At 34.5% G+C, this 12048-nt stretch overlaps 2 protein-coding genes across 4 annotated transcripts in view; one reads left to right on the top strand and one right to left on the bottom strand.

Moving 5' to 3' along the window:
• The window catches only part of ABCB1 (ATP-binding cassette, sub-family B (MDR/TAP), member 1), a 225668-nt gene extending 217464 nt beyond the window's left edge, over positions 1 to 8204 (bottom strand). The window contains exon 1 of the mRNA XM_011961765.1: positions 7960 to 8204. The gene's annotated coding sequence lies outside the window, so the exon portion shown is untranslated. The remainder of the gene's footprint in view (positions 1 to 7959) is intronic.
• The window catches only part of RUNDC3B (RUN domain containing 3B), a 179937-nt gene that overhangs the window by 84497 nt on the left and 83392 nt on the right, over positions 1 to 12048 (top strand). For all 3 annotated transcript variants that reach the window (XM_011961769.1, XM_011961767.1, XM_011961766.1), the window contains one exon: positions 5363 to 5448. In XM_011961769.1, coding sequence (XP_011817159.1) covers positions 5363 to 5448 — 86 coding nt within the window. The remainder of the gene's footprint in view (positions 1 to 5362; positions 5449 to 12048) is intronic.

Here is a 12048-nt window from a genome sequence, read left to right as displayed (position 1 = left end):
CACAATTCTATCACGATTATCTGTCCTGGTACCACTTAGATTCATATCGTAGAAGCTTGTCACCATGGACAATCTCATACTTTTGTCTAGGTTAAGATCAATGGGCCAGGCGTGGTGGCTCACGCCTGTAATCCCAGCACTTTGGGAGGCCAAGGCAGGTGGATCACCTGAGGTCAGCAGTTCGAGACCAGCCTGGCCAACATGGCAAAACCCTATCTCTACTTAAAATATGAAAAATTAGCCAGGAGTGGTAGTGCATGCCTGTAATCCCAGCTACTCTGGAGGCTGAGGCAGGAGAATCGCTTGAACCCAGGAGGCAAAGGTTGCAGTGAGCGGAGATCATGCCATTGCACTGCAACCTGGGCAACAGAGTGAGACTCCATCTAAAACAACAACAACAACAACAACAATAATGAAATGCTAACCATTCCCTTTCTCTGCTAAGTCTGTGACTAGTTTAGCCTATTTCGTAAGACTTAAACATAGCCTAACAATAGAATAAAATATTTGAGTTGAGGATCATGTTTGTAATCTTTGTATCTCCAATACATTTGCAGCTATTTTGGCAGTCAGTCAGAGTACTAGAAAATCTCCTCACACAATTTAGGGGACTATTTTTAGGACTTTTTTTGCATTAATCTTCGTAATTTCCCTTACTCCAAAGATAGTCTTTCAGGGGCCTCAAGTAAAAACCTGGAGTGTTTACAGTTGCCCTTCACCTTGTTTGCCCTTGAACTCTAACCTCTGTCTCTCCAGAACTAGACTGTGAAATCATCAATCAGCTGTTTTACCTCTTCCCTGCTGCTTTCAGCTTTGCTTATGGGACTTTGCTTTGAGCTACAGATGACTTAAGTTGGCAACGACCCCATAGGAAAACTGCATGCACAACTCCAGGCACATTTGTCTGCAGTTCAGTGGCAGTTCCAAGCTCCAACTTCTGTTTTTCTGCCCAAGGAAATAAAAATCCCCACCTCCACCGCTTTCTGCTTAGTCTCTATACCTAGGATGTGAATAGACAAATAACTTTAGGCTAAAGCCAAGATGGATGTGTGGTTCAGCTCATGTAACATCCATCTCTCCAGGACTGTGGCCACTCAAGTTCTCATGCCTTGGTTGCTCTCTTATATCTTAAATTTGTTACTTCACTTATTTTATTCAACTTTTATAGTTGTTCTCAGCAGTAGGTCCCTCTAATACAAGATACTCTGTTATCACTGGAACCTGATCGTTTTCTTACCTCTGGGATCAACTCTGTTTTAGACTCCAATTACACCCTTCTAAATAAATTCTCTGCTTCTACTCCTCCCTTCAATTTATTATCCCTTCAGCACCAAGTTGATCTTATAAAATGCAAATCAGATTACAATATTCTATCAATTAAAAAAACTCTCAAGTAGCTCCCCCACTGCACTGAGAATAACATCTGAACTTTTAATCATGGTCATATCTTGTATTCTGCACCTTGCTTACCGTGCTCAATATTTGCACAGCAAATTTGTTGGATGGAAGGATGCATGGATATATGGATGGCTGATGTGACTAGCATATTCAGCAACTGGTCTAATTCAACAACAGAAGGAATGTACAAGATAAGCAACCAGAAACCTAAGAAAGCCAAATCTAGCTAAAAACAAGAACTGCTATTAAATCTACTCTGGAGAAAGGTAGCCTCAGAGTTGCTGTAAATTTTCATACAGAATGTCCAGTATACAGTAAAAAATCATCAGGCACATCAAGAAACGAGATTGAATGACTGTAATCAAGAAAAATAAAAAAGACAATTGAAACAAACCTATGGGTGATAGAGATTATGGACTTTTAAGCAATTGTAATAGGTTCAAGAAAATGGAAATATGAATATTATAAGAAAACTGAAATACATAAAATTACTAGGTTATTGGAATATGTTAAAATTCGAAGGCCAGGTGTGATTGCTCACATTTGTAATCCCAGCACTTTGGGAGGCCAAGGTGAGCAGATCAGTTGAGCTCAGGATTTCAAGACTGGTCTCGGCAACATGGTGAAAGCCAGTCTATATAGAAAATACAAAAATTAGCCAGGTGTGGTGGTACGCACCTGTAGCCCCAGCTACTTGGGAGGCTGAGGTGGGAGGATCACTTGAGCCTGTGAGGCCGAGGTTGCATGCAGTGAGCTGAGATCGCACCACTGCACTCCAGCCTGAGTGACAGAGCAAGACCCTGTCTCAAAAAAAAAAAAAGAAAAAGAAAAAGAAAAAAGAAAAGAAAAAAACAAGACAAAACAAAAAAAAGATAAAACTACAAAATATACAGTCTTATACACACAGAGGAGTTATACTAAATTGACTGTTTTCTGAGCCATAATTTATCTCAGTGAATTTCAGAGGATTTTATAAAGTATGTTCTCTAACCACAGTGGAATTAAGCTAGAATCAAAAATAAACAAGGAAAAAATAACAAGAAAATGTCTATATGAGTGAAACTGAGGAGAACTGCTAAGTAATCCATGGACGAAAAAATAAATTACCGTTGAAATTGAAAAATATTTGGAAAGTACTGATAATGAAAATACAACATATAAAAAAAAACTTGTGCTTGGAGGAATAGGCTTAAATAGGCTTTTGTGTATTTTATAAAAGAATAGAAACTGGAAATTGGTGATCAAAAGTTTCATCTCAAGAAGCTGTGAAAAAAGATATACATTAAAGTCAAAGTAGAAGGAAAGAAATAACAGTAAAAATTCAATAAAATTGAAACAAATATGTAAGAAAATCAACCAAACTAAAAGTGTTTTTAAAAAGATTAATGCAATTTATAAGCTTCTAGCAAGACTATTCAAGAAGATCAAAAGATAATATAAATTACCAATATGAGGAATGAAGAAGAGGCCAAGTGTGTATATCTCACAGACATTAAAAATCCTGAAAAAGGATATTACGAATAACTTCACATCTATTATATAAATTTGAAAATTTAGAAGAAATGAGAAATTTCTTTTAAAAAATTACTCACCAAAACTAACACAAAAAGCGTGGAAATATCTGAATATCTAATATTTGCTAAAGCAATGTAATCTATAGTTAAAAATCATCCCATTGCAAACTCATTTTTAAATTGTTTTCTTCTTACAGGTTTTTAAAAATTCATTGTATTTTATGGATAAGAGTTGTCTGTCAGATATTTATAATTTAATTTTAATTTTCCTACTCTGTGCTTTTTTTTCCTTTTTTTTTTTTTTAACTCTCTTAAATGCTGACAGCTCATTCCCTGAAACAGGAAAGAAGGTGGAGTGTATAGGTATTAACATAATTAGGCTGGTCAGTTTGGTGGTAGTAAAATGAATTTCTTCTCTTCTAATTGTGTCTGTTTTTCATTTGTGCATAAAGTAGGGATAGTGTTGTAACCTAACTCACACAATTACTGGGAGAATTACTTATCTTCTTAATGTATATAAAGCTCTTTAAACAGGGCTTAGCACATATTAATTACATTTTTAAGTGTTGACTACTTTTACTTATTTATTTTTTCATAAACCTTCATTTTATGGATCACTATTACCAACTGAAAAGGCCTAAATTCCTTAATCTAGTTTTTAAGTTGTTCTACTTCTTGGCCCAAACAATCTTTATAAGTCTGTTTATCTTCTGTGCTAGTGAAAATTCCTTTGTTAAAGAAAGGAAACCGTTAAAATTAGCGCGACTTATCCTTACAATATAACAGAATTTCATACACATTCAAATACAGGAAACTAAATGCAGCCCAGTTTTGTGTGGATTGAAATTAATAAATCAGGAAGGAAGATTTTCCCTACATTTCTTTCTTTCTTTTTTTTTTTTTGAGACGGAGTCTCACTCTGTCACCCAGGCTGGAGTGCAGTGGCTGGATCTCAGCTCACTGCAAGCTCCGCCTCCCGGGTTCACGCCATTCTCCTCCCTCAGCCTCCCTAGTAGCTGGGACTACAGGCGCCCGCTACCTCGCCCAGCTAGTTTTTTGTATTTTTTAGTAGAGACGGGGTTTCACCGTGTTAGCCAGGATGGTCTCGATCTCCTGACCTCGTGATCCGCCCGTCTCGGCCTCCCAAAGTGCTGGGATTACAGGCATCTAGTAACAGCATAGACTCCTGTGCTGAATTTTCTCTGGAGAGCAATTTTCCTGACTTCATTGGTGAAATTGTAACCTTTTGATTCAAGACACCACTATTAGTTTCTGTGTCTTTTAGATGAAATTTCAAGAGAGAATTTTGAGACTACTCGCCAGCCGGTAGCTTGCCTCTTCCTTCCTCTGTTCCAATCAACCACAGCTAAGCTAAAAGGGATGTTGAGCTTGATAGGTAAATTGACTTGCATGTTAACCACACCCATATCATTCATTTTCTTCCCAGTAGTAGTACTGCTGCTTCTAGCCTGCATTCTACCACTGCCTAGATTGACTCCTTTGTGACTTTTCCTATCCCAGAGTTTGCTGAATTCACTACACTTGTAGACGTTTCTAGAGTATGTTTTTTTTTTCCCTTTCTGGCAGTTGACAATCATGTATATTGATTAGTGTCACCTTTATACTGCCATTGCAGTGTTTTGGTTTTCTATATATTCAGTCTTCATGAAGTTTTTTAGAGATTTGTGAAAGAGTTGAGTGAAAATGAAAATAATTGAATTATGAAATTCTTATTTACAAATATGATCTCTTATATTCTTTAGTTCTAAATAGAAAGTCCATAAGAAAATTAATTACATTTAATAAGAATTGTCTGTTTCTGTGATTCTGTGGTAGAATATGCTGGCTTCTGTTTTTTGTTGTTTGTTTTTCTAGTTTAAATATTTGGTAATAGCTTTTAGAATTCTCTGGGGACACCAAATTCAATAACTCATGATTTGGATTCATGATAAATCATGAAATTTGGATTTTATTACTAGTTGTATAAAACTTCCCACTGGAAGGACAGGATTGAAAATTTTCTTAAATAAGTGATGTTAAGACTGATTATCTTTATTAATGAGAGAGAACTCTGTTTTTCATGATTTATGAGAGGGCTCATTTTAATTAGTTGGTTGATTTGTGGTATTGAAGTAGAGAGCTATATAATTACATTATGTAATTCAAAAGAAGTCTCTAACCCAAGTAGCTCAGCATTAATGTTCTGTCCCTTCAGAGGATAGAAAGTTAGTTTGACATGCTGTACCCTACCTATTCAGAAAAACAAAATATATACTCTAGATAATCAAAATTTATCTATTTTTATCTACTTAAATATTTTTCTTAGTTGTTATCAAATGTATATTTTGAATGGCTATTTTTACATATTAAAATACTTATATTTTTGATGGCACAGTGACAAAATATTTTTTTAATTTTTTTTATATTTGATTCTTTTTTCTTCCTTTTAGGGTAGAGCCTGGATCAGAGTAGCACTCATGGAAAAACATTTATCTGAATACATCTCTACAGCTCTGAGAGACTTCAAAACAACCAGGTTTAAAAGTCCTTTTAATTTTCTAATATATATTTGAAAGAATCACCTAAAGACTTAAAAATCAGAATAGGATGAAGAATCAGTTTCTAAAATCTTCAACCATTTTATTTCCTCATTTTGTTACTACTCAGATAAATCCACTGTTTCTTAGGAAAATGTAATTTGTCAACTAAACATACATCTACCTTTCTGTAAAAAGATACACATTATACCTGGAATATCCTTTTTCTAAATCATTTCTGATTCGTACTCTTTCAACTCTTGAAGCTTCATTCTCCTCATAGACTATTCCCTGATGGATTTGAAGATTTAACTATGAAATTTCAATAGCATCTTTTTTATTTTCACCACCACAGTGTTTCCTTATTTTTTTGCTTGTAAAGAATATAAATTGGCCGGGCGCGGTAGCTCACACCTATAATCCCAGCACTTTGGGAGGCCGAGGCTGGCAGATCACCGGAGGTCTGGAGTTCAAGACCAGCCTGACCAACATGGAGAAACCCCATCTCTACTAAAAATACAAAATTAGCCAGGCATGGTGGTACATGCCTGTAATCCCAGCTACTGGGGAGGCTGAGGCAGGAGAATAGCTTGAACCCAGGAGGCAGAGGTTGTGGTGAGCCGAGATTTGTGCCATTGCACCCCAGCCTGGGCAACAAGAGAGAAACTCTGTCTCAAAAAAAAAAAAAAAGAATATAATTAATAATTAATTCATATGTATAATTAATTTTTGCTTATCTTTTTAGGAAAATCCAAACCATTGTTTTTCTTGGATTGTGTAAAGATGACATCCTGTGCCATGTGAAAAATAGGACTTTGTTAATTTTTTATGATGGTAGAAAAAGGTACATATTAGGACAACAGTCATTCCTAATTAACACTCAACTACTAATCTTTATTTGTTGCTGTTGAAGAAGCCACTTTTCTCCATATCAAAAGTATTTGTAAATGAAAAGGTTTAATAATTTTAATAACTTAGACATAAACTCTTCAATGTAGTAGCCACTAACACATGCCATATATAAATTTAAATTAATTAATATTACATAAAATTACAAATTTAATTTCTCAAGTGCTGTATCACATTTCAGATGTCCCATGGCCACATGTAGCTCATGGTTACCCAATTGGACAGATTTAGAGTGTTTTCCTCATCACAGAAGGTTCTGTTGGGCAGCGCTGCCTGAGATATTTCTAAATTACCATTCTTTTCTCTACCTCATTAATCATATTTCTGAAAGAAGAGAAAATAATTACAACTATAAACTAGTTTTGATAGAAAAAAATAAGCACAAATAAATCATATCTCTGAGATCTTAAATTCCATATCCTAATGCAGGGTTTGACATTCCGGATTTTGAGAAAATCTGGGCATTTATTATGACACATTCTTTCAGCTAACTAGCTGGTACTAACTAAGTATCTTTATTTAGTTGCCTCTGTTTTTCATGGTGATATAATAGTAAACTTTTAATTTTGAGATACAAAAATTATAATTGTCATGATTGTAAGTTTGACCAGAATAGAAAGACTTTTAGCTAAAAGAAATATTTGCATAAAGTAAATCTGATATATACTTATTTAACTTCTTTTCAAGCAACGTGACACTTGAGATATTTCCCAAGATAAACAGTGAGATGATGATAAACCCTTAGACATTTGAAATGAACTTTATAAAATGAAACATTTGTTTATCATAACTAAGTTTCATTATGAAACTTAAGCATTGAGGATACTAAGGCTTTGAAAATGAAAACAAAGAATAGTATCAGAATCTAGTAGCTCAATTCTAAAAAATCCTATGTTAATTAAATCAAAATCTAGTTTGCATAGTAATCATTTCCTATGCAATTACAATATTGAATCAAAGTTATGATAGTCTTTTCCAAATAGAAATTAAATAATTAATAATCTCTAAATTGTTAGTCTTGTTTCTTAGTTTGAATGATTGGGTGGGGTAGAAATAGTTCTTGAATAGATTATTTTTAGAACAAGTAGTTTAAATATTTAAAGGAAATGCTTTCTGACTTGTTCTTACGTGTTAACCATGCTTTTTCATAGAACGGAAATGATTCAGCTCTAAAAAAGTACATGAAGTAAAAATATTCTTGTAACAATACATAAACATACAGTCTTCAAACAGAAACATGGCTTAGCGTACAACGTTCATATATATATGTCTAATACATAGATATATGCACACATGCATATAATATTTATACATATACATTTATTGAATAATAGCATTTAAATGTGAATATAATGGCTTTGTAACTCTCGAAGTAAGTAGGGAGTTATTTCAGAATTTTTATCTTACAAGTTAACTAAAAAGTGTGGAAAAAAATCTTATTTTTCTCCCTCTATTTACACTATCTTTTTTTTCCTGAGATGAAACCAAAGAAATATCTTAATTCTAATTAAATCTGATTGCAGACTTCTAGTCAAGACAAGTATATTCATAAGATTAGATTTGTAAAATACAAACAATTAGAAAGAGTATTTGTACCTTACCTTTTATCTGGATGCTTCCTGAAGTAAGTACTCCTAGAAGAATGAGAAATGATCTCTGATCTTTAGGAATCTAGAGAATATCTGAATAAAGTAGATTTCTTCATGTTCTACTCTTCACAGATAAAGAGTAGTGATAGCCTTTAAAATAGTAATGCAAGTGTTTATCCCAGTACCAGAGGAGGAGCTTCATGAACTAAGGCAGGCAGGCTTGAAAGCACTAATCAGTGAAAACCCAAGGATAAGTTTGGGTGGAGGAAGGGTGGGAGTAGAGATAAAATAAATTTTGAGTGCATGACTGTGGCTCCAAAGCATTGAAGAAATATGTGTGATCTTTTTGCTAAGGTGTAGGATGTCTTAATGAGCAGTTGTAAAAACAAACAAAAACTTTGAAGAGTTACATGGCTTAGGGGTTGGGGTATAATTGGAAAATAGCCAGAGTTGAGAAGTTGGCAGAGTGAAGATTAGAATCTAAGCTAAAAAAAAAAAAAAAAAAAAAAAAGAGAGACTTGTTTTGGTAGGTTACTGGGAAGACCTTCAAATGAGAACTGACATAAAAACTGAATTAATTTGTTCAAATTTTTAATTTCTCTTTACCCACAGACTAAAAATAATTAGTAAATTTAAATTGAAAATACTATATGATATTTCAAACACAATCGAAAATGTAACAAGAATTTGAAGTAAAAAATATGGAAAATATAAAGATAAATTAGCTTTATGGAAATTCATTTGTTTACTTTGCAATTATATCACAGTATTTAATTTATAATGAAAAAGTTGTGTTCAAAAGAAATATTAACTTTCACAATGTTTTAGCACAAATCGAAGGAAGCAGTAAAGTATAAAATAAAACTTTGTAAATTACTGAGCTGTCACAAAGAGAAAAAATGAGTTGACAAACACTTTTCTCAATTACAGAAAAGTAAACAGAATAGTGATAAGTAACCAAAATCTTTTAAGAGTTAAGAATGCATTTTGGAATCTGAGTATGTATTAAAGTTTTACATTATTAAGATAGAAGATAAATTGAACATAATAAAAATTAAAACTTTGTGTTTCAGAGGACACCATGAAGAAGGCAAAAAGATGACAAACAGAATAGGAGACAATTTTTACAGATCATAATCTGATAAGGCAGCAGTCCCCAACCTTTTTGGCAGCAGGGACTGGTTTCGTGGAAGACAGTGTTTCCACGGACCGTGGTGGCAGGGAATGGTTTCAGGATGAAACTGTTCCACCTCAGATCATCAGGCATTAGTTAGAGTATCATAAGGCGCACGCAACCTAGATCCTTCACACGTGCAGTTCACAGTAGGGTTCTTACTCCTGTGAGAATCTAATGCCTAAGTGAAGGAGCCGGAGCTCAGGTGATAATGTTCGCTGGCCCACCACTTACCTCTTGCCCTGCAGCTCCAGTTCCTAACAGGCCATGGACAGGTTCTGGTTCATGGCCCAGGGGTTGGGGACCCCTGTGATAAGGGTTTTGTATCTACAATGTATATAAATAACTTTTACAACTCAGTAATAAAAAGACAACTTATTTAAAAATGGGCAATGAATCTGAATAGACACTTCTCCAAGGAGGGTATACAGATGGCTAATAAACACTAAAATATTGTTTGACATCATTAGCCATCAGGGAAATGCAAAACCACAATGAAATAACACTGCATACTAACTAGGATGGTTATGTTCAAAAAGTCACTTAATAACAAATTTTGGTGAGGATTTTGAAACACTGAATCTTTCATACATTGCTGGGTGGGGGGGGGGAGAAAATTTTGCACTCACTTTGAAAAGCAGCCTGGCAATTTTTCAAAAGGTTAAACATAGAGTTACCATATGACCCAGCACATGACTCCTAGGTGCATGTGTGTCTGTATCCATGTAGCGGAATATTATTCAGGCATAAAAAGAAATGAAGTACTGATCCATGCTGCCACATGGATGTACCTTGAAAACCTACTAAGCTTAGCAAAGAAGCCAGTCACAAAACACCAGATAGTGTATGATTCCCCTCTTCCTTTAGTCATCAACTTTCTGTCTCCTCATCCTCAATCTCTTTACTACTGCTGGATCAATCCCACCCTTATAGAACATATACCGGTACCTCCTACCTTAAAAAGAAAAAGATTCTCCATTGAATCTATAATTCCCCTCTGCCAATGCTAATTTCACAATTCCAGTTCATCACCAGACTTCTCCAAAGCACTTCACACTGCCATCATTTTCTTACTTTAGAGTCATTCTCTTATCCACTTTTCTCTGGCTTCTGCCCCTCATCACTCCACCAAGAATTTTTAAAAGAATACCAATTGCTAATAATCTACAAACTACCCAATGTAATGGATATTTCTCTGTCCACATTGTACTCCATCTCCCAGCTACTTCCAGTAGAAGTTGACTGCTTCATCATTCTTGAAAAAAATCTCTGCACCTTTAAATTATGCAACATTCCATGACTTTTCCTTAATTGCTGTCTTTTTCTTCATCTTTTCTACTGAACAATATCTGACTGTTCATATTCTCTGGGCTCAGTCCTGCATTTTCTGCTTTTTTTCCTCTGTTCATTTTTCTCTCTATTCTCTCTTCCTGGAGTTTCATCCATTCCCCTGACTTGAAATACCATCCATGTGACCATGATACCACAATTTAAACCTCTAGCTAGATAGTTCAGATATACTGATTTTTTTTTCCCTGTAACTCTGCTCACCCCTTCTTAGCAAATGGCATCACTGCCTACCTACATAATTGATTAAGGGAGTATCTAAAAATCATACCTGATTCCTCTTTCTCCCTCATTCCCTGAAATTAATCCATAAGCAATCCATCTTACTGATCCTACCTCCACATGTATTTTGAATCTATTTATTTACCTTTATCTCCACAGCTCTTATGCTCATCTAGACCTCTTTTATCTGTTGTCCAAGGCTCACCTGTTGGCCTCCTGACCTTCCGGTTTGCCCGCATTTAGTAGCCATCTAGCTTCCAGCTGATCTTAAAAGTAAAAGAGATTATGTCAACTCCCACTTAAAACATTGAAATGATTTCTTATTACATTAGCCAGAAGGCCCTGTGGCTATCATATTTCCTGGAGTCAGATCCTGGTTTCTCTACTCTAGCTGTGTCTATCTTGGACAGGTTGCTTAATCTCTCTGGAGAATAATATGTAGCGGCAAAGTTAAGAAGATGATTCATGTAAAGTTATTACTATGCCTGCCACTCAATAAGTGTTCATTATTATTATTAATGTTCTGTGGCCTACAGATCCTTGTGTGATCGGACTTATGTGGGCTAAGGTATCAGGTTAAACACTTGAGAATGCCTTACTTAATGACTCTGTCCAAAGTTGGACTTTCCTTCCCTTTGTCTCTACCTTAGCAACCTGTTTATTTACTTTATATTTATCATCATCTGTAATTATCTTTTTCTTTTGTTTCTTGCTTTTCTGTTCCCCTAGACTATATGCTCCATAGAGAGGATCTAAATCTAACTTATTTACCATTGTAACTATAGTACCTAGCACAGTTCTTGTCACATAAAAGGAACTTAATATATAATATATATTTGTTGATTAAAATAATTACTGAATCTCACATTCTTGGCAAGACCTTTGGAGGTTGACTTTTTCATCAGTTTTTCATTTTAATTAAATTTGACTTTGAATATAACATCTATTTATAATGCAAGGATCTGTGTTATATGTCATGAGGGAGAATTTTCTTATATCCCCTTTTAGTAGTCTCTTATATTAAACTGGGGGAAGAGAACAAGCATGCCAATAATGAATTTTCTTTGGTTTATAACACAAGCTTTCTCATATTTTAATATTGTGTTTTCAAATACGTAGAATAACTTTAGACTCCCACAAAAGGAAAATTTGAAGCATAACATTAGATAGTATCAACATAATTTATATTTATTATTCACCTTGGATCCCATCCAAAGGATATTTGTTATTGAACTACTTACAATTCCTTAAAATATTCTTACAGAGTGGACAGTAAGGTGGCATTATAGGAATATATTTCAGTTAGAGTTAAATTATATATGGTAAAAGAAAAGCATATTCTTTTTTTTTTTTTTTTT

The sequence above is a fragment of the Colobus angolensis genome, unplaced genomic scaffold, assembly GCF_000951035.1.
Source record: "Colobus angolensis palliatus isolate OR3802 unplaced genomic scaffold, Cang.pa_1.0 Scaffold569, whole genome shotgun sequence".
NCBI lineage: Eukaryota > Metazoa > Chordata > Mammalia > Primates > Cercopithecidae > Colobus > Colobus angolensis.
Note: the sequence above shows the minus strand (reverse complement) of the source record. Positions and strands in the feature narration are given on the sequence as shown.